The 23,902-nt window shown below is 45.4% G+C and overlaps 1 protein-coding gene across 12 annotated transcripts in view; it reads right to left on the minus strand.

Annotated features, from left to right (window-relative positions):
• Positions 1-23,902, minus strand: part of HAUS8 (HAUS augmin like complex subunit 8) — a 438,075-nt gene that overhangs the window by 317,355 nt on the left and 96,818 nt on the right. For all 12 annotated transcript variants that reach the window (XM_073657881.1, XM_073657870.1, XM_073657846.1 and 9 more), the window contains 2 exons: positions 15,951-16,062; positions 9,802-9,857 (listed from right to left, as the gene is read on the minus strand). In XM_073657881.1, coding sequence (XP_073513982.1) covers positions 9,802-9,857; positions 15,951-16,062 — 168 coding nt within the window. The remainder of the gene's footprint in view (positions 1-9,801; positions 9,858-15,950; positions 16,063-23,902) is intronic.

A 23,902-nucleotide genomic window follows, 5' to 3' on the forward strand; every position in this document is an offset into this window, starting at 1 on the left:
GGAAAGGACACCATTGTAGGCATTTACTACAGGCCACCTGGGCAAGCTGAAGATATGGATGAACTCTTTATGTATCAAATGACCAAGTTCTCCAAAAAATATGACGTAGTGGTCATGGGAGATTTCAACTATCCAGACATTTGTTGGGAATCTCTCTCAAGTAAAACTAACAGGTCAAGCAAATTCTTATCCTCTCTTGCTGACAACTTTATCTTCCAAAAGGTAGGGGAGAAAACAAGGGGATCTGCTACTTTGGATCTAATCCTTATAAACAGGGAGGAAATGGTTGAGGAGGTAAAGGTGGCTGGGACGCTAGGAGGCAGCGATCATGCTATTATAGAATTTTGGATAACTAGAGGAGGAAGACATGTGAAGACTCAAACTTCAAGGTTAGATTTTAGAAAGGCAGATTTTAAGAGACTCAGAAAGAGAATAGGAGGGATCCAATGGCTGGATGTCCTTAAGGACAAAAATGTCCAGGAAGGATGGGAAATTTTTAAAAATGAGATTCTCAAAGCACAATCGTTAACAATCCCGAAAAGTAGGAAGAATGGGAAGCATTTAAGGAAACCAGGATGGATGAACACAGAACTTAAACACATGCTAAAAAGAAAGAAAGAAATGTTTATTAAATGGAAAGAGGGAGGCATATCTAAAGAAGATTATAATGCAGTCTGCAGATCCTGCAGGGCACGTATCAGGTTAGCTAAAGCAATTAAGGCTTGCAAGAGATGTCAAAAGCAATAAAAAAGGATTTTGGGGGTATGTCAAAAGTAAAAGAAAAGTCAAAGATGCTATAGGATTTTTACAGGATGAAAATGGAGAAATGGTAAGAGAGGATGTTGAGAAGGCCGAACTTTTTAATTCCTATTTTGCATCTGTTTTCTCTCAGAAAGAAAATGCAACATCAACTGATCTTCACTGTCCTTTTAGAGGAATAGAGGAATCCAAGTTATCTGTAAACAGAAAGATTGTGAGGGAATATTTAGCTAACATAAATGAGTTCAAGTCTCCAGGTCCAGATGAATTACACCCCAGAGTACTGAAGGAGATCATAGAAGAAATTTTAGAACCACTCTCCATAATCTTTGAAAATTCTTGGAGAACAGAAGTCCCAGAAGACTGGAGAAGAGCAAATGTTGTTCCTATCTTCAAAAAGGGGAAGAAGGTGGACCCAGGGAACTATAGGCCGGTGAGTCTGACTTCTATACCAGGAAAGATCTTTGAAAAAATTATTAAACAACATGTATGTAAGTACATGGATAAGAATGAAGTGATTAACCAGAGTCAGCATGGGTTTGTAACTAACAAGTCATGTCAGACTAACTTAATTTCCTTCTATGACAGAATCACTGACTGGGTGGATCAGGGAAATGCTGTAGATATAGTATATCTTGACTTCAGCAAAGCATTTGACAAAGTATCTCACACCATCCTTATTGAAAAAATGACCAAGTATGCAATGGACCAGGCAACTGTTAGGTGGATTCATAACTGGCTTAGTGATCGGACTCAAAGGGTGGTTGTAAATGGCTTCACATCCAGCTGGATGAATGTCTCAAGTGGGGTACCACAGGGCTCCGTCCTGGGACCTGTATTGTTCAACATCTTTATCAATGATTTAGATGAAGGAATTGAGGGTAAACTGATTAAATTTGCTGATGACACAAAGCTAGGAGGGATAGCTAATACTAGAGAAGAGAGAGAGAGGATTCAAAAAGACCTAAATAAACTGGAGCAGTGGGCAGCAACCAACAGAATGGTTTTTAACAGGGAAAAATGCAAAGTACTACATCTGGGCAATAAAAATGAAAAAAGCATATACAGAATGGGAGGAATAGAGCTAAGCAACAGTACATGTGAAAAAGACTTAGGTATACTAATAGATCATAGACTGAACATGAGTCAACAGTGTGATGCAGCAGCAAAAAAGGCAAATACAATTCTGGGATGTATTAACAGAAGCATACAGTCTAGATCACGTGAAGTCATTATCGGTCTTTACTCCTCTTTGGTCAGACCTCATCTGGAATACTGTGTACAGTTTTGGGCACCACATTTTAAAAAAGACATAGACAAACTGGAGCAAGTTCAGAGAAGAGCGACCAGAATGGTGACTGGTCTGCAAACTATGTCCTATGAGGAACGGTTGCAGGATTTGGGAATGTTTAGCTTGCAAAAAAGAAGACTGAGAGGAGACTTAATAGCTGTCTACAAATATGTCAAGGGCTGTCACATTGTAGAAGGATCATCTTTATTCTCATTTGCACAAGGAAAGACTAGAAGCAATGGGATGAAACTAAATGGGAGGAGACACAGATTAGATATTAGAAAAAACTTTTTGACAGTTAGGGTGATTAATGAGTGGAACAGGCTGCCACGAGAGGTGGTGAGTTCCCCTTCAATGGACGTCTTCAAACAGAGGCTGGACAGACATCTGTCTGAGATGATTTAGTGAATCCTGCTTTGAGCAGGGGGTTGGACCAGATGACCCAGGAGGTCCCTTCCAACTCTACCATTCTATGATTCTATGATTCTATGGATTTTGAGGCAGTTGAGCTCAGTAATTGACAGACCACCATCTCCTCTTTTACTCTCTTTTCACAGGGTCAGTGACACAACATTGGAGGATGGCTGACGTGGTACCAATCTTCAAGAAGGGCTAGAATGTGGATCTGTGCAACTACCGTCTGGAGAGTTTGAAGTCAGTGGTGTCCAAATGTTTTGAAGACATATGAGATGTTCATTTAAATGTATTTATTAATTTGTGGATGGGTTTGAGAGCAAAATATCAGTTTTTGCTGATGACAGAAAATAATGTAGGATAAGAAATCTTGACCGTATATAATATTATGGTACAATCTAAATAACATGTCTGCATGGTCAAACACATGGCAGATGAGGTTTAATGTTAATAAATGTACAGTAATGCATCCTGGTCGTAGTAATTATATAGCTGCTGTAAGGCAGCGCTAGTCATCATACTGGGGGTAACTCGCTTCGCTGCGTCAATCAATGCACACGTGCAATGTCTTTACGTTTTTCTCACAAAGCTGCAGTTTATTATGGCACTTCATAAACCGCTGTTCACACACATAAACACAATGTTCATGAGCCAAGTGGCACACCGGCCCACTTGCTCCAGGTTACAGCTTACGGCAAGGTAATAAAGTAGCAATGTTCATATCACAATGTCCATATAGCACAGGGTATTACCTTTGCCGGGTTTAGTAGCTGCAGTCCATTTAATCCGCCACCACTGTGGCTTTGTGGCTTCCCAGGTAGGGGTCTCTAGCCGTCGTTCCCTCAAAGGCCACTGACATCCACACAGGATCCAGGCTCTGCCTTTCAGGACTCTTACTCAAGCCGGCTCTCCCTCAAAGGCCACTGACATCCACACAGGATCCAGGCTCGACCTTTCAGGTACCAGGCTTCACTCCAAAGTCGCTGCCTTCCAAGGCCACTAGCATCCACACAGGATCAAGTCTCGACCTTTCAGGCTGCCAGGCTTCACGGTATCACGGTATCCCACACACATGAGAACAGGCCTCACGCCTCTCACACCGAACACCTGTCTCAAATTAAGCAGGGTTTGTATATGCTGTGCACAGACAGCCACATACTGACAGGACCTTGCTGATGTCACAGTCATGTGATCAGTCAGCTGTGTGTATAGGTCCTGTGTGCTGTCCCAGTCATGTGTGCAGAGCTTTACTGTGCATACAGGACCTGTGTGATGTCACAGTCATGTGACCAGTCAGTTAAAGGGGTAGGTACATGGTCCGGTAAACACATCCTGGACCATTTACAGTAATGCTAGCAAGCTGCTGCATTACACTGCATATACATTAAAAGGGAAGATGTCACCAGGTTTTCCCAGTATAAACTACAGCCAGCATCTTTACAGCCTCTTTTATAGCAGTCTAGTAAGCTGTATACAAGTCCTATACGCCCTCTGCATAACCCAAAAATCTTTTAATTATCCCCACAAACAACGAAGTTTGGTCTGATGGGCATTGCTTGTCTTATTTTGGCACCGCCTCTCTTTTCACAAGCGCCGTCCTCCTGCCCTGCTTCATGTGGATGACATGTCCTACATCATCCACAGTGTACCCAATCGCGCTCCTGCGTAAGCGTACTTCACTGTCCTGCCGAGGGCAGAGCAAAGTACTTTAATGTGCATGCGCTGGGAGAGGCCGAAGATCGCCAATGACCCAGAAGTACAGCTGGCATATGTGCATTACAATGCTTTGCTCTGCCCGAGGCAGGGCAGAGGGAAGTGCACCAGCACAGGAGTGCAATTGTGGACAAAGAGGATGACTTAAATGCGTCATCAAATGAAGCAAGGTGGGAGGACGGTGTTTTCAAGGAGAGAGGAGGCACAAGCTAGACCAGCAACGGCCAACAGACCGGACTGTGAAGTATGAGGGGATAATAAAGGCATTTTGGGCTATGCAGAGGGCGTGTAGGACATGTATACAGCTTACTAGACTGCTATAAAAGAGGCAGTAAAGGTGGTGGCCGTAGTTTATACTGGGAAGGAAAAGCAATTTCTTACAAGTAAGCTAAGAAGCAGCTCTCAATATCAGGTAGCAGCTGCCAAAGCAATTAAGATTTTAGGGTGTAAAAAAAAAAATAATCCTGTGATCCCAATGTATCATTACCCTCTATAAAATTACTTGTAAGGCCACATCTAGAACATGGGATCCAGTTTTGGGTTCCACATTATAATAAAAATATTGGAACGTTAGAGTCAGACTGAGGGCTACAGAAAATGAAAAAGTCACTAACCTATTGCAGCAATACGGTGTTACTAATGCATTCCACCTTCTATGAATCTGGCTGATAAGTCTAGTTATACATTATTATATGTCTGGAGCACCAGAAGACTAGAGAAAAGTTCTGCAATGTGAATTTTCCATTGAACACAATGAGAGTTTGTTTGCGGTTAATATTTCAACGTGGAGTGAAAAAAAACACGTAAAAAGGTATGTTTATGTGCCATACACCGTTAAATATCTGATCAGTGTTGTATAGCATTTTATGGTTGAATAATGTACTTGAAATGGTGTGAATCCAAGGCATAATTGTATTTCCATGATGCGATGTTTACTGTAGCAGTCAAAATAAAATATAAAGCATTGTATTTTTACAACATCAATGTTTTACAATTAGTGGAAAATTAATGTTTAAAAAATTACTCTATCCATTTCCTCACATGATATCGTTAGGAGGTAGCCATTTTTTTCTGTTGGTTATATAATTAGTGGAAAATTGTTTAGGCAGTATAATTAACATTCATGCATAACATACACATGAAGGGACGATTTAAGAAAAACAAACACTTAATTCTGTCTTCCTAACCAAAGTCTGTCAAACAACTAGAAACAGACATTACAATCCTCAAAAGGAATCTAAACTTACTCAGTGTTTGCCACCAGGCGAAGATAAACAAGAAACAGAGAAAAGATTGAAGATTGTTAGTTTTGTTTCCCAATCATAGGTCCGCATAATGTAGGGGGGCAAACACCCTGAAACTAAGTTCCCACGATGCAGAAATGCTGCAGATTTTTTCCGCTTCTCCCTGGAAGGAAAAACACATGCGGATTGTACATGCATTTTTCCCGCCAGGTAGAAGCGTTTGTGAAGCGTTCTTCACATGCATTTCTGCATGCGGGTTATCAAGCGCTTTTCCAGGCGATTTTAGCATCACTTGTAAAGTGCTTGACAACTTGTTCACACTATATAAATCCACGCAACCGGCATGAATCTATATAGTGTAACCAAGTAATAGTTAAAAAAAAAAAAAAAAAAAAAAAAAAAAGAATAAGAATGGTGAAAAATAAAAAATAAATATTATACTTACCTTCCGTAATCCCCCGGTGTTTTCTCCACTCCGCCCGGTCTGTTGTATCGGTCGCGGTGGTGATTAAGTACCTGCGGTGACATCATTGTGTCATGTGACAGGTCACGCGACTCAATGACGTCATGGAAGGTCCTTAATCACCACTGCGACCCATACAACAGACCGGACGCATTGCTGAGGAGACCGGGGGCCATCGGAAGGTAAGTATAATCTTTTTTATTTTAATTCTTTTTTTACAAGTACTATGGTACCTGGGTCTGGAGGGGAGTCTCCTCTTCTCCAAACCTGGGTACCATTCGCACATTGAACCGTATGATATCCGCTTGTGCAGATGTAGTGATGCGGATGTCACGCGGTCCAATGCAAGTCAATGGCGGCAATTACGCTGCGTGTCCGCAAAATTAATGGACATGCTGCGGATTGTTCCGCAATGATAATCCGCAGCGGAAATTTCCGCAGCATGTGCACAGCACATGCGGATTATCATTGGGGACCATGGGGCACGTATTACCAAGCATTTTTTTAAGCGTTTTCGCTGCGGAAATTCCGCGGCAAAAACGCTTGAAAAACGCATAGTGGGCACGCAGCCTGACTCCAGCACTGTTTCAATTGCTAGGCTTCAATAAAACCCTTATCTGCTGCTGCTCTTCTTGCCTGCTCATTCAAAAGCTGTATCATCCTTCCCACCCCATGATTGACAGATTTCACTCTACACTGTGCATAGGCCAAAAGCTGTTAACCAATGGTGGGGGGCAGAATGGCCAAAACCTCATGAAGGACTACATATCAAAAGCTTATCACTGAAAAACAGACTTGCAGCTGAAAACTACCGCCAACGTCAGCGGTCGCGTGACCTGTCACATGACAGCTGACGTCATGAAAGGTCCTTTTACATTACCGGTACCCGCCACGGAGCCAGCAGTGACGCCGGGAGCAGAGCGGAGGCCATCAGAAGGCGAGTATAAGGTTATTTTTTATTTTCATTCTTTTTTTTACTTACACGTACTGTGGTACCCGAGTCTGGAGAGTCTCCTCTTCTACAGACCCGGGTACCATCCGCACATTAACCCCTTCAGGACCCAGCCTATTTTGACCCTAAAGACCTTAGCATTTTTGTCAATTCTGACCAGTGTCCCTTTACGAAGTAAAAACTCTGGAACACTTCAACGGATCCTAGCGATTCTGAGATTGTTTTTTCGTGACATATTGGGCTTCATGTTAGTATTAAATTTAGGTCGATAATATTTGCGTTTATTTGTGAAAAAATCAAAAATATGGGAAAAATTTTGAAAATTTCGCAATTTTCAAATTTTGAATTTTTATTCTGCTAAACCAGAGAGTGATGCGACACAAAATAGTTAATAAATAACATTTCCCACATGTCTACTTTACATCAGCACAATTTTGGAAAAAAAACATTTTTTGGTAGGAAGTTTGAAGGGTTCAAAGTTCATCAGCAACATGGTGTCCGCTAACAATTTGAGCCGATTTTCCATTCAATTTGTTAGCGGACACCATGTCGCGTTTGTAGAGACCGTGTGCCTAAACATTGGAGTTCCCCCACAAGTGACCCCATTTTGGAAACTAGACCCCCCAAGGCACCTATCTAGATGTATAGTGAGCACTTGGAACCCCCAGGTGCTTCACAAATTAATCCGTAAAAATAAAAAAGTGTTTTTTTTTTCCACTTGTTGTAAGTGCTCACTATGCATCTAGATAGGTGCCTTGGGGGGGTCTAGTTTCCAAAATGGGGTCACTTGTGGGGGAGCTCCAATGTTTAGGCACATAGGGGCTCTCCAAACGCAACATGGTTCCAATTTGTTAGTGGACACCATGTCGTGTTTGGAGAGCCCGTGTGCCTAAACATTGGAGCTCCCCCATAAGTGACCCCATTTTGGAAACTAGACCCCCCCCCCAGGGAACTTATCTAGATGCATAGTGAGCACCCCCAGGTGCTTCACAAATTGTGTAGTGTATGTCAGGTTGGTGTGCGGTATGGTATAGTGTAGTGTATACACCACACACACACAACCTGACATAGCCATCTCAGCTGAGTACGCCCTAGACTGGGATGAGCGGGACGGGCGGGACATTTTGTGTGCTGTGTGCGTGTGTATATAAAAAAAAAAAAAAAAAAATCAAAACTTTAATTATAGTGTGAGTGTACGTGTGTGTGTGTGTGTGTGTGTGTGTGTGTGTGTGTTTGTGTGTTTGGTGTAACCTTCTGCAGTCACATGTGGGGGCGGTCAGGCGTAGGGGGTGCGCTCAGGCACACGGGGCGCATGAGGGGGCGGTCAGGCGTAGGAGGGGGCTGAGGAGATGGAGGAGCCAGCAGCAGCAGCAAAGGGGGTGATCACTGGGGCAGAAAGAGGGGCAGGAGCCGGCAGCAGCAAGGGGGTGAACCCTGGGACAGAAAGGGGAGCAGGAGCCTGCAGCAGCAGGGGGGTGATCACTGGGTTTGTGGGGGGGGATGATCACTGGGACGGGGACGGGGGTGATCACTGGGATGGGGGGGGTGATCACTGGGACGGGGGGGTGATCACTGGGAGGAGGGGTTGGGTGATCACTGGGGACGGGGACGGGGGGTGATCACTGGGGACGGGGACGGGGGGTGATCACTGGGGACTGGCGGGGTGGTGATTACTGGGGACTGGGGGGGGTGATCACTGGTCACAGGCGCGGGGGATTTACAGCGAGCCTGCTGCTACCTGTGATCACCGTACACCGGCTGGCAGAAAGAGAGCACCAGCTGGTGGATGAAGACGTGGGAGAGGGAGCAGAGGTCGGGGTGCAGGTATGAAAGTGGAGGGGGGGGCGTGGGGGCTGGAATCGGACAAAGGGGGGTAATATTACCGGCGGTGCATCGGCGGCGTCGGGGGTGGATCGGCGGTGGATCGTCGGCAGATCGGTGGGTGACCAAATTCCATAGCTTTCACGGATGGGAGAAAGCTATGGAGTTTGGTCAGCCATTGCAAATGACACCCTCCACAACTGATTGGAGGGCTAGCGTCACATGGACACTAGAGCCAATCAGATCTGCGGGGCGGGGGGGGTGACAGAGCTGACACTCCCCCCAGCCAATGGCTGATGCTATATGCATCAAGCCATGCCCAGATCATAAATATTTCACCAATTTCCATTGGTGAAATATTTAATTCATTCCGATAGGCAGTTTCACTAAAGTGAAAGTGAAACTGCCAATCGGAGGGGTCCTAAGCACGAAGGGGGTTAATCCACCCCCCCTGGGGTCAACTACAGGATGTCCAGTTGCAGTAGCAACTGTGACACCTGAGCGACCCCGCTCGCAGGCGCTCCATGTCACAGACACTGTGACATGGGTCGGGAAGGCACCGGTTTCCATGTCGCAGACGCTGTGACACGTTTCAGGAAGGGGTTAATCGCATAAGATACCCATGACTATATGTAGTCATGCGGATCTTATGTGATCCAAAGCAAGTCAATGGCGGCGATTTTGCAGCGAAATCGCATTAGAATTAGTTTTGCTGCGGGTTTTACCGCAATGCGAATTTGCAGCGGAAATTTCCGCATGAGCACAACACATGCGGATTTGCATTGCAGTACATGGCAGACCTATTACAAGCGATTTTAATGCGTTTTCGCAGCGAAAATACACTGCAAAAACGCATTAAAACCGCTTGGCGTGCACATAGCCTTAAAGTCTGATTGGCTGCCACACTATCAGTGAGCACAGCAGCTCTGCCAGTGTAAATGGAACGCTCAGCTCACCAATTGGCTGCTGCACTGTCAAGTTGTCATGACTTCAGCGTCAGATGCACTAGTGGACAAGGGTATGGTGACCATTGCACTTTTTTTACTATATGATTCTGTCTGGGGACCAATATGTCCCGAGAAGGGACAATGTCTTTTAGAACAAAAGGTTTGTTATCCAGAAGTATAAGTGAGGGAGAGCATACCTTTGTGTTTTTAGGCTTATGAAACTGCATGTAACGAGATTTCACCTCCTTTAGACCTGTTAAGACAAAAAAAAGTGCTATTAGGTTATGGAACAATATACTATACATTCAAATAAAAGTCAGCTTGCAATACAAACACCATAAAACATAGGGCTATGGTCACATAGGATGCAGTCATTTCTCATATCGTCACAGAAAGGTTTATTGTATTTGTGTTTTGAATCAGTTTACCTTTCAGATGTGCATGTTTGCCATTGTTTTTTTTATTTTTGGAATCATAAAAATAAAATAAAAATTATATAATATATAAGAAGGGATATAATCCAGCTCCCAGATTCATATTTCCACAATGTGTTGAAACCAATAGTCCTTTATTATAAAATTTTAAAAATTAAGGGGAAAGCCTTAGTTACTTACAGGTAACGGGATTTTTCAGAGCCCATGACAGCACCACGAGAGAGAGAGGATGCACCCATCATGGACAGGAAACCTACAGGTTAAAAAGGGCGGCACCTCTCTCCCGCCTCAGTTTAGTTAACAGAGCATGAGAGGACCGCCAAGGTTAATAACAACAAAATAAATTCATTTTAAACCAATTACTTTAACCAACTTCCCCCCGAGGGTGCAAAAAAGGAAATTAATTCTATGGGAGTGCGAAAAAACACCAGTGTAGGGAGGGAATATAAGGGTGCTGTCATGGGCTCCGAAAAATCCCGTTACCGGTAAGTAACTAAGGCTTTATTCATACTCCCATGACAGCACCACGAGAGAATTACAGAGACGAAAGGAGACTAGGGAGGGACCACAGCTTAAAGCACCCTTCTCCCAAAGGTGAGATCAAAAGAGACACCAAAATCCAATCTATAATGCTTCTAGAAGCTGGAGGGAGAAGACCAGGTGGCTGCCTTACATATGTCTTCGATGGAAACCCCTGTCTTCTCCGCCCAGGAGGTTGCTACTGCTCTGGTGGAATGAGCCCACTGATACTTCCTTATCCCCTGAGGAGTAGGCGAGGGAGATGGCCTCTCTAATCCACCTCGCAATCGTAGATTTTGAAGCTTTACAACCGTTCCTAGCCCCCTGATGGCATATGAATAGGGAACGCTCTTTCCTAAAACTGTGTGAAACCTCCAGGTATTTAAGTACGCACCTCCTAACATCTAATGTGTGTAGTTTCTCCTCTTTCTGATTTTTAGGGGGAAAACAAAAAGTTGGAAGATTAATCTCCTGAGTCCTATGGAACCGTGTGACTACCTTTGGAAGAAAGGCTGGGTCAGGTCTTAATACAATTCTATCATCCAGAATTTGAGTAAATGGTGGGGATATAGAAAGAGCCTGTATGTCACTTACTCTTCTGGCTGAAGTCAGGGCAACTAATAGGGCTGTTTTAAGAAGAACAATTTTATGGGAGGCTGATTTATATATGCTACTGAGACTTGATTGTCCGAGAGTATACGGACATCCTGGCCCTGTAAATATACAAGGAACTTATTGAACGCATAATCAATCGCCAAAAGTTCCTTAACATTTGAGGAAATCCGTACCTCATTTTCTGACCAGGTCCCCTGAATTAAGCTACCTTCAAAATGAGCTCCCCAACCTGTAGCACTTGCATCTGTAGTCAAGACTGCAGTAGGTTTACATTCCCAAGGGACTCCCCTAGAAAGATTAGTGTGTACCAACGACCAACAAAGGGATTGTAGGGAACAAGGCGCCAAGGTAAACTCCCGGTCTAGATGTCCATCTAGGATTGAATCGTTATACAATATATCCCATTGTATTGCCCTTGAGTGAAATTGGGACCAACGCACTGCGGTAAAACTCGAGGTCAAGGTCCCTAATAATGACATGGCTTTACGGAGTGACATAGAGGGTCTATCCATACAATGTCTTACTAAGCCCTGGATTTTTGCAATCTTTTCTTCTGATAAATAGCATAACTGTCTTTCAGAATCTAAAATGACCCCTAGAAACTGTTGAGCTTTTAGTGGAGTCAACCTAGATTTTTCCAGATTTAGAAACCAACCTAGTCCTTCCAGAACAGAGATAGTTACCTGAAGGTGGGCCTCGCATTGAACAAAGGAGTTTCCCACTATCAGGAAATCATCAAGGTAAGGGATTATTAAGATGTCTTTTTCTCTTATATGGGCCACAACCTCTGCCACTAGTTTGGGTTAGCTATAGCCCCGCAAATTTTTACCAAAGGGAAGTGCAGTATACTGAAAGTGTTTAACCACCCCACTTATTTCAATGGCCACCCTCAAATACTTTTGATAGTCCTTATGAATGGGAACATGGTGATGATATGCGTCTTTAAGATCCAGAACTACCAAATAACAGTGGGGAAAAAGTAATTTTATTATCGTTCATAAGGATTCCATTTTAAAGGTGTCTATTTTAAGAAAGCTATTTAAAGATCTTAAATTTATGATTGTCCTGAATCACCCATCTGGTTTGGGGACCAGGAAAAGAGGGGAGTAGAATCCGTGACCCTCTTCTGAATCTGGAACCTCAATCAGGACATTTTTCTTTATTAGGACTTGAATTTCCGATACGAGGGCAGTCTGGCGTTCTGGGGAGGAGCTAGAGGGAACAATCATGAATCTTCTGTAAGGAAATTTAAGACCAAATCTAATCAAGCTCAAAATCCAATTACTATGTGAAATACGTTCCCAAGCTGGGAAAAATAACGACAATCTCCCTCCCACCTGGGCCAACTGTGATTTCCCTGGCTTCTGCTCTTTTTTGGAAATAGAACCAAAGAGTAGGCCTCTACCTTTGCGACCTCTTTCTTCGAAGTTTTCTTGTTTTCTGAAAAATCTTCTTCGGAGAAATTTCTTTATCCGAAACGATTTCTTAAAAGAGGGTAGAGGTACAGATGGGAATCCCCTCTTAGGATCTCCGGCTTTTTCTAACAGTTCGTCCATGGTCTGGCCAAAAAGATATTCCCCCTCGCAAGGAATTGTACAAAGCCTAGACTTCGTTTGTACATCTCCAGGCCAGCATTTAATCCAAAGGGCTCGCAGAGCAGCATTTGATAGAGCTGATGATTTTGCAGCCAGTCTAACCGAGTCCGCCGACGCATCAGCAAGAAAGGCCGCTGCACCCTGTACCAGGGGAAGGGAAGAAATAATCTCCTTCCTGGAGACACCTTCCTTTAGTTGATTGTCTAACTGTTCCAGCCAAACCATCAGGGCTCTGGCTGTGCAGGTGGCTGCCACTGCTGGTTTCAGGGCTCCTGCAGCTGTCTCCCATGCACCTTTCAGGAAGGTATCGGCTCGTCTGTCTAAGGGGTCTCTCAATGCTCGCATGTCGTCACATGGGAGAGAAGACTTTTTTGATGCCTTAGCAATGGCAACATCTAACCTTGGTGCTTTTGACCAAGAGGTATAAGTGGCATCGTCAAATGGATACCTCCTTTTGAAAGAGGGAGGAATGCTGCCCTTCCTGTCTGGCTTTTGCCACTCTCTATCAATGAGATCTTTGACTATTGTATTTATGGGGAAACATCTCTTCTTCTTTTGACCTAATCCCCCAAACATTACATCCTCTACAGATTTTTCTGGTCTCGTGTCTACAATGCCCATGGTGGTCCGGACAGCTTTCACCAAGGCATCAACCTCCTGCAGTGGAAAACACTGTCTATCCGACTCGTTATCAGAAGAAGAGAGAAAGGAGGAAGAAGTGTCTGAGATATCAGAGTCCGAGCCTGGCTGAGGGTACCAGGGAACATGCCTGGACTCAGAATTCCCTTGCAAAGCCTTGCCTATTTCTTCTCTAATTAAAGTCTTTAGGTCTAAGGAAAACCCCGGGGTTTCTTCCGTCACTACTTTGTCAATACAAGATTGGCATAGGTTCTTAACATACGCCTTAGGGAGCGGACTGCTGCATAGGGCACATTCCTTATGTTTAGAGTTAAATGAACATTTCTTGCTCTGAAAGAAAGTTATAGATAGAGAAGGAGGAAGAAGAATTAGTAGAACTTTCACGAAGATTCCACTTACCCCATGGAATATTTGGTACCGTAGAAGCAAAAGAATCCATCTTAACCGGAGGAGAATCACGCCGAACCACCGGACCTTCTTTCCTGCTTTTTGCGTTGAATTTTCTAGCCGAACGATTGGACCCAGACCGGGAACATCGTTGCACCGCCAGTTGTGAGGGCTCCCCAGAGGACTGCTCCTGCAGCAGTTGCTCTTGCTGAGGTGATAGCTGCTCCTGTGTATCTCCCATGTTTAACAAGGTAAAAAACAATGGGCTGGGAAGCACCTCCGTATGCGGACAGTAACTTTTTATACTGGCCATACGTGGTACCTGTGTGGAGTTTTTTTTTTCTTTATTAGGGGCTCTGGAAGAATTCACCCCCCCCCACACACACACACCCGGTGGGCTAATCTCCGCTGCTCCGGCGTCATCATGCTCGCATGCTGCTTCCTGGTTAAGCGCGCAAGCTCGCCCACTTCCAGTGGAGTCCCCGACGCACCGGAAGCACATCATAGGGCCGCGCCTGTCACGTTCCCCGCTGACGCGGCCCGGATCTCTTGCACAGTATAGCGGGGGGGAGAATGCCCGCATGCGGCTCCACACATGGCGGACATCTACCTCCACAAGAGGGGATGTCACGCCTGCCGCAACGCACAAGGAGGTGCCCCAATGAGCCCTGCCGTGGCGTCTCCAGAGTTCCAGGACCGACCTGGGGTGGAAACCTTCACTGCTCCAACACCCTATTGATTCCATCTGGGGCAAGAGACAGTCTTCATCCTGCAGGTAAGCCTGAGAGGTCTCCCATCAAGGACAGGAAACTTAAACTGAGGAGGGAGAGAGGTGCCACCCTTTTTAACCTGTAGGTTTCCTGTCCATGATGGGCAATACAATTTGCTGTTATACTAATTGACGTGTACAGACAGCTTTACATTGATTTACTTAAATACAGTTTATATAGTCAAGCGATCTCTCAAATACAGTATATTCTTGCTCCTCTGACTTTTTATTGTACTTTTATTATAATTTCTATTAAAAAAATAAAAACACATCAAGGCAGCACAGTGGCTCAGTGGTTAGAACTGCAGCCTTGCAGCGCTGGGGTCCTGGGTTCATATCCCACCAAGGACAATATCTGCAAGGAGTTTGTATGTTCTCCTCGTGTTTACGTGGGTTTCCTCCCACACTCCAAAGACATACTGATAGGGAATGTAGATTGTGAGCCCCAATGGGGATAGTGCCGATAATGTAAGTAAAGCGCTGCGGAATATGTTGGCGTTCTATAAAAATAAAGATTATTATTAAAAACTATGAGGAACAAAATTTTACTTTTTGGACGTTGACCAGTAATTGTAGATGAAAAAAAATATATACCGTAATGAAATGCATAATGAATCGAGTCAGTATGAAATAAAGATTGAACTGTAAATATCGCTCTGTATGAATAGGAGCCAGAAAACTATTCTTCACTTTTAAATAGGTCATTTTATGATGAGAAACTCCATTTAAAAAGGAAATTGGAGATGATGAGCAACCTCCCCTAAATTCATGTTGTAATACATATGCAAATGAGGCTGAAGTGCTCTGGGTGTGATCAAAGTACTTTGAGCCTTTAGCACAACCTTATTCTGCTTGACTCACAGCTTAATGGCTTAACTACAAAGACTAAGCGGTCAGACAAGCAGAAGAATGTGGCACTAGGCAAAGAACAAAGCTGGGGATTAAAACATGTAGGTTTTGATTATCCAGCAATGGATTTTATTAACAAAAATATATAATTGTTCATGAGAATGAAATGGCAAATTAAGTGGCTTGGAATGGGGAGGAGGGTGAGAGTTGATAGTCAAGACAGATTTCCTTCAAGTGGCCCTCCCACGCTTTTCTGTATACTGCCACCATTTTACTAAAACACGCTGACATCAAACTATTGCCTGTGAGTTTTTCAAGTAGCTAACTGCAACATCGCATGAACGTCTTGCATGAGCTGCTCTTAGTCTATATAACAAATATGCCACATTGCCCTCCTTTGCTCAGCATAGATGTTAATTAATAAACTGAAGGATAAATGGAAGTCACATGCTTATGATCCTTTACAGCTAATCAGACACATTACATTCTTGGTGTATCAAAAAAGAAATTCTAAGTTAGGGAACTTCAGGTTCGCTTACCTGGAGGTACTTTAAATTTTTGAGGCAGCACAGACTTACGAGTAGGAGTACCACTTTCACCTTTTTCTTGGCTTTTTCCAGCTGATAAGACTGTTGTGTTTGTGACATTCTTCTATAAACGACATGTTAAAAAAAAAAAACACTATAAAAATGGAACTGAGAAACATACAAGAATGCACTGACTAATTTGTTGCAAAAGTAGGGATTGAAAAATCCCATCCACATGTTGCAGAAACTGCTTCATTCACTTGAATGACAAATTTTGACGATATGAATGTTCTGGCTGTATCTACTTTGGAGAGTAAGATAAGCACTTGACATTGTTATGGTGATATATTGGAAGTAAAAAAAAATAAATAAAAAAAGGTGTAATATGGGGGAATTAGGATAGGAACAGGTGAATACATTTATTGAAAGAGCAAAATGCCTGTGGACTTAAAGAGGACCTTTCACCAGTTTGACGTGTTCATCAGGCTACATCACTGATTAACTCCAGTTGGAAAACGTAGTAGTGCCGTTTTGGGACAAAAATTGCTGGGCGTACAAATTTGTCTAACCACCATGAGGTTGACAAAATCCTGGAAAACCTGCCAAAAATCGAGCGATCAAGTACTGATCATCTCTCGGAGGCATAAGGGGAGGGAGGTGGATTAGGAAAGATCAGGAACGTTTTCCTTTCTTCAACAGTGCGCAGCACCAGCAGTAGTGATGGCACGGGCTTGAAAAAGTCTGTGGCATCACAAGGCGCAGCACAGCACGACAGAATGACAGTCATACTGCGGTCCGATCACCTCTGGTGCGATTGACATTGTCCGATCGCACCAATCAGAGTTGGCAAAACTAGGCTGGACATCAATGTTTGGCCACAGCCCCACTATCAGTATTTGGTCAGTAATTTTTTCTCAGGAGTGGGAGCCAAAACCAGATGAGAAACAATCAGAGAAAAGGTCTAATAGAAACAAGCCACCAATTCTGCATTTATCACCCACTCCTGGTTTTGGCTCCCACTCCTGAGAAAAAACACTGACCGAATACTGATAGTGGGGCCGTGGCCTTTCAGTGAAACAATGAAAACGCTGCGGTTGGCTGTTAAATTCTGTACAGCCAATCACAGCGATCGTACTTGTGCAAGGGGTGGGCGTTGAAACCCCCAGTGACTATGAGCCCAGGTGCCTGCTGTGAGAATCAACAAGCACCTTAATGCGATCACCGCGAGAGAGTCCAACGTCGGTAAGAGGTTAAAGGGAATTTGTCAGTAGGATAAACTCTAAGCAGTCTTCATGTGCATGCAGGTCCTAGAAAGCTGAATAACATTACACCTGATATCTATGATACGATGTCTTATTACTGAGAAATCCACATTTTTCTTATATGCAGATCAGTGTCCGGCCCATAGAGATAACAGCTCATTTGCATATTAGAAAAATGTAGATTTCTCTAGAATAAGACATGAGATCATAAATAACAAGCTATAAAATTTATTAAACTTTCTATGACCTACATGTCCATATAAACAGCTTGATCCGGACAGATTGAGCAAAAAGTATGGCTGTGACAAAGCTCCTGGCCGAGACAGTATTCATCCTGGATTTTGAGGCAGTTGAGCTCAGTAACTGACAGACCACCATCTCCTCTTTTACTCTCTTTTCACAGGGTCAGTGACACAACATTGGAGGATGGCTGACGTGGTACCAATCTTCAAGAAGGGCTAGAATGTGGATCTGTGCAACTACCGTCTGGAGAGTTTGAAGTCAGTGGTGTCCAAATGTTTTGAAGACATATGAGATGTTCATTTAAATGTATTTATTAATTTGTGGATGGGTTTGAGAGCAAAACACCAAGGTTACTTACCGGTAGCCGGTTTTTCCTGAGCCCATGACAGCACACCTTGAGAGAGAGGATCCGCCCCACCAAGGACAGGAAACCGTCTGAAATAAAAGGGCGGTACCTCTCCCTCGCTTCAGTTGTTTACAGAGCATTGAGAGGACCTCCCTAAACAGGTTAGGCACATAACCAACACCACAATATACATATACACACCACCCCACACAGTGCACACCAGGGTGTGAGAAACATAGAAAAAATAAGGGGGGGAAACTACGGGTGCTGTCATGGGCTCAGGAAAAACCGGCTACCGGTAAGTAACCTTGGTGTTTTCCCCTCCCCCATGACAGCACACCTTGAGAGAATTTTGGAGAATTTATGAGCACCCTAGGGAGGGACCACCGCCTGAAGTACCCTTCTCCCAAAGGTGAGATCAGAAGAGGATAGATCCAACCGATAGTGCTTAAAGAAGGTGGATGGTGTAGACCAAGTAGCAGCCCTACATATCTGCTCGATCGAGACGTCTGCTCTCTCTGCCCAGGAGGTTGCAACGGCTCTGGTGGAATGAGCCCTCACATTGTCCGGGGCTGGAACCCCTGTGGACGTATAGGCTAAGCAAATGGCCTCCCTGAGCCACCTAGAGATGGTACCCTTGGACACCCCATGACCTTTCCTACACCCTTGAAAGGCCAGGAACAGAGAACAGTCTTTCCTCCACAGACTAGTCATGTGAATGTACTGTAGCAGGGACCTCCTAACATCTAGGCTATGGAACCTGACTTCCCCTGGGTTCTTGGGATTGCTGCAGAACGAGGGTAGCACAATCTCCTGACTACGGTGAAATCTAGATACCACCTTGGGAAGGTATGCTGGATCTGGCCGCAAGGTGACCCTATCCTCAAAGATTTGTGTGTAAGGAGGATTAACCGAGAGGGCCTGCAGATCCCCCACCCTACGGGCTGATGTTAAGGCCACTAGAAGGATGGTCTTAAGGGTGAGAATTTTTGGAGAAACCTTGTGTAGGGGTTCGAATGGTTCACTAGTAAGAGCGTTCAAGACTAAATTCAGGTCCCAAGGAGGAACACCCATGGACCTAACCGGTCCAGCTCTGGCACAGGACTTGATAAACCTCGAGATCCACCTATTCCCAGCCAGATTACAATTGTAGAGTGCTCCCAAAGCTGAAACTTGAACCTTAAGGGTCCCTGTAGCTAGACCCAGGTCCCGCCCCTTTTGCAGAAATTCCAGGATCCCTCTGATCGGAGGTTTGCTCGATAGCGGAATATCCATAAACTCTAGGAATTTACCCCAAACTCTGCTATAAATCTTAGTTGTAATCGGTTTTCTGCTCCCCAATAAAGTAGAAACTAAGCCTGGTGAAAACCCCTTGCTACTCAATAGCGACCTCTCAAATTCCATGCCGAAAGATGGAACCCCCTGGCCTGGGCATGGAATACTGGTCCCTGCATGAGAAGGTCCGGCCTCTCTGGTAGAATCCAGGGATCTGACACCGACATTAGCCGAAGCAGAGAGAACCAAGGCCTCTTGGGCCAAAAAGGGGCTATCAAAATCACCCTGGCGCCTTCCTCCCGAATCTTCCTCACCACTACTGGAATCATCACTAATGGCGGAAAGGCATAGGCCTTCCTGAACCCCCAAGGAATCTGGAGGGCATCTATGGCATGGGGATTTTCTGCCGGATTTAGGGAGCAAAATCTCTGCACCTTTCTGTTTGCCCTTGTGGCGAACAGGTCTATGTCTGGCTGCCCCCATAACTGGACAATCTGATGGAAGACCTCCGGGTTCAACCCCCACTCCCCCTGTCTTAGGGTATGGCGGCTTAGAAAATCTGCCTTCACGTTTTCTATCCCCACATTACTGCTGGGAGACAGGCCGTCATAGAACCCAGGAGGGACATTGCCTCTCTCAGAGACATCTCTGGAGCTTGAATGGCCTTCGAGACTAATGCAATTAACCTGCAGATTTTGTCCTCTGGGAGGAAGCAGGTTTGACGACGAGAGTCTAGGATTAGACCCAGAAAGGTCTGAGTCCTGGAGGGGGTTAGTCTTGATTTTTGGAAATTTACTAACCACCCCAGCTGATGCAACACTTCCGTGACCACTAGGAGCTGACTGGAGCAGTGGGCTTCTGTTTTCCCTATTATCAAGAAGTCGTCTAAATATGGCACGATCACTACATTCTTGATCCGTAGGAAGGCTGTCACTTCTGCTATTAGTTTCGTAAATATTCTCGGGGCAATGGAGAGGCCAAAGGGTAGGGCAGCAAACTGAAAATGCCTCAGCTTCCCCTGAATAAACAGGGCTACTCTCAGATACTTCTGATACTCCGGATGGATTGGGACGCGATAATATGCGTCCTTCAAGTCTATTACAGCCATAAAGCAGTTGCGATGTAAGAGCTTCACTGCCGAGCTTACTGACTCCATCTTGAAAGTCTGGTTTTCTACTACTTGGTTCAGACTCCTGAGGTTGATGATGGTCCTTAAGGACCCGTTTGGTTTTTTTATCATGAATAGTGGGGAATAGAACCCCCTCCCTCTCTGTGTTGCTGGTACTTCGAGAAGGACTTGCTTTCCTACTAACTCTAACACTTCTGTTTCCAGGGCTAATTGTTCTTCCTGGACCTTTCGTAGGGGGGTAACCACAAAGGTCCGCCAGGGGGTCTGGCTGAACCGGATCTTCAGGCCCCCACTGATAATTTTCAGAATCCATGGGTTTGTTGTTATCGCGTCCCAAGCTGGAAAAAAGTGGGAAAGCCTTCCACCCACTTCCAGCCTGGCGTCATTGGGAGGATCTCTTCGAACTCGAGGATGGTCCTCCAAACATGTAGCCCGATTCTTTTTTGGACTTGGCTTCCCATTTCTTTTTGTCTCCCGGAGGACGACCCCGGTTAAATTTTCTCCTCCGAAAACTAAATCTTCTTGGTTCCCCCGAAAATCCCGGGAACCCTTTGGTTTTATCGCCTGCTTTTTCTAACAGGTCCTCTAACTTTTGGCCAAACAGGAGTCTACCGTCACACGGGAGGGAGCACAGTTTCTGTTTCGAAGGTAGGTCGCCTGGGCAACCCTTGAGCCACAAGGCCCGCCTGGCTGCGTTGGATAGTCCCGCTGCCCTAGCTGACAGTCTGACCGAGTCAGCTGAAGAGTCGGCCAGGAAGGCCGATGCTGTTTGAATTAAAGGTAGCTCTGCAAGTATTGCCTGTCTGGAGACCTTTTTATCTTTAAGCTGGTCTTCCAGCTGTTGGAGCCACACCATCAAGGACCTCGCCACACAGGTGCTAGCCACCGCTGGTTTTAGGCCACCTGCTGCCGCCTCCCACGTGTGGCGCAGGAAGGAGTCAGCTCTTTTATCCAGGGCATCTTTTAGGACGCCAGAGTCCTCCAAGGGCAGGGAAGATCTCTTTGATGACCTTGCCACAGTCCCGTCCACCTTGGGGATCTTATCCCAAGGTTCCGCATCCTTCTCTTCGAAGGGGTACCTTCTTTTGGAGAAGGAGGGTAAAGCCCCTGATCTCTCAGGTCTCCTCCACTCCCGGTCAATGAGGCCCTGAATCTTACTGTTCACCGGAAATGAGCGTCTCTTCCTCTCTCCCAAGCCCGCAAACATGATGTCCTCCCGGGATTTAGATGCTCTCTCTTCCTCTAGACCCATGGTTGATCTTACTGCCCTAACCAGTCTGTCTGTATTCTCAATGGGGAAGCAGGGTCTACTGCCCCCCGATGAGGAAGAGGACGATGAATCCCACTGCTCCTCGGACTGGGAGGAATCAGAGACGGAGGAAACCTCTCTACGGGGCCTTTTCTTCCCTCTAAGGAACCCCTTCAGGGACCCCTGAACTTCTGCATGTACTATGGACTTTAAATTTGCAGCAAAATCCTGGGAATTCTCAGCTATGGTTTTGGTCACACAGCCCTGGCAAAGTGGTTTCTGCCACTCTACTGAGAGAGAAGCTTGGCAAAGGGCACACATCCTATGCTTTTGCTTGGCACTACTCTTCTTAGGCTCCTAAAAAAAGGAAGCACATAAGAGACTTCCCGTTACTAACCAGTGACATTCACGAAGCTCACTCACCCTCGGAGGTCACAAACGGGTACCGGATTCGGAGGCTGTCGCGGAACTGATGATTCCATTCTGGATGGTCCCGAGGCGCTCGAAGCCTTACTCCTGCGGCTGCCACTACGATTACTCGAGCGGCTGTCTGTATACGATGCATCCCTCTGCTTCTGTTGCTGAGGTGGGGGGGTAAGCTGCTGCTCCTGGCTATCTGGATCAGCCATGTCTCAGAAGCGCACCACGCTTCCAGGATAGCTCCCCCCCTTAAATATAGGGCCATCCAGCCTCCTCCGGTCTGTGGGCCCTCCCCCTTCCTCAGGCCGGAGCTCCGTTGGAAAAAAAAAAAAAAACGGCCTGGGACGCTCCGATGGGCGCCGCCATCTTGGATCGGCGCCGCCTCCTGACGTCACCCAGCGCGCCGCTCCCAGCGTGCCCTGCGCCGTGACGTCAGGCGCGTCACACCCGGAAGCGTTCCACACTGCAGGGGGAGGACGGCGCCGCGGTCTCCGGGAGGACAGAGCCTGCCTCACCGCGTGCGCCCCGCTCGGCGCAGAGACCCCAGGGGAAGCTGCGGACGGCGCTTCTGGGATACTGAACCCGGTGCACAGGCCAGTGCCCGCTCTTCCACACCGGGACAGCCCCAGGTAAGTCTTCTTTCCAGACAGGTTCCCCATCAAGGACAGGAAACCAACTGAAGCGAGGGAGAGGTACCGCCCTTTTATTTCAGACGGTTTCCTGTCCTTGGTGGGGCGGATCCTCTCTCTCAAGGTGTGCTGTCATGGGGGAGGGGAAAATATCAGTTTTTGCTGATGACAGAAAATAATGTAGGATAATAAATCTTGACCGTATATAATATTATGGTACAATCTAAATAACATGTCTGCATGGTCAAACACATGGCAGATGAGGTTTAATGTTAATAAATGTACAGTAATGCATCCAGGTCGTAGTAATCATATAGCTGCATATACTTTAAAAGGGAAGAGGTCACCAGGTTTTCCCAATATAAACTACAGCCAGCATCTTTACAGCCTCTTTTATAGCAGTCTAGTAAGCTGTATACAAGTCCTATACGCCCTCTGCATAACCCAAAAATCCTTTAATTATCCCCACAAACAACGAAGTCTGGTCTGATGGGCATTGCTTGTCTTATTTTGGCACCTCCTTTCTTCTCACAAGCGCCGTCCTCCTGCCCTGCTTCATGTGGATGACATGTCCTACATCATCCACAGTGTACCCAATCGCGCTCCTGCGCAAGCGTACTTCACTGTCCTGCTGAGGGGAGAGCAAAGTACTTTAATGTGCATGCGCCGGGAGAGGCCGAAGATCGCCAATGACCCAGAAGTACAGCTGGCATATGTGCATTACAATGCTTTGCTCTGCCCGAGGCAGGGCAGAGGGAAGTGCACCAGCACAGGAGTGCAATTGTGGACAAAGAGGATGACTTAAATGCGTCATCAAATGAAGCAAGGTGGGAGGACGGTGTTTTCAAGGAGAGAGGAGGCACAAGCAAGACCAGCAACGGCCAACAGACCGGACTGTGAAGTATGAGGGGATAATAAAGGCATTTTGGGCTATGCAGAGGGCGTGTAGGACATGTATACAGCTTACTAGACTGCTATAAAAGAGGCAGTAAAGGTGGTGGCCGTAGTTTATACTGGGAAGGAAAAGCAATTTCTTACAAGTAAGCTAAGAAGCAGCTCTCAATATCAGGTAGCAGCTGCCAAAGCAATTAAGATTTTAGGGTGTAAAAAAAATAAATAAATCCTGTGATCCCAATGTATCATTACCCTCTATAAAATTATTTGTAAGGCCACATCTAGAACATGGGATCCAGTTTTGGGTTCCACATTATAATAAAAATATTGGAACGTTAGAGTCAGACTGAGGGCTACAGAAAATGAAAAAGTCACTAACCTATTGCAGCAATACGGTGTTACTAATGCATTCCACCTTCTATGAATCTGGCTGATAAGTCTAGTTATACATTATTATATGTCTGGATCACCAGAAGACTAGAGAAAAGTTCTGCAATGTGAATTTTCCATTGAACAC

This window comes from Phyllobates terribilis, unplaced genomic scaffold (genome assembly GCF_046119375.1).
Source record: "Phyllobates terribilis strain yellow unplaced genomic scaffold, ASM4611937v1 Scaffold_1__5_contigs__length_1240528914, whole genome shotgun sequence".
Classification (NCBI taxonomy): Eukaryota; Metazoa; Chordata; class Amphibia; order Anura; family Dendrobatidae; genus Phyllobates; species Phyllobates terribilis.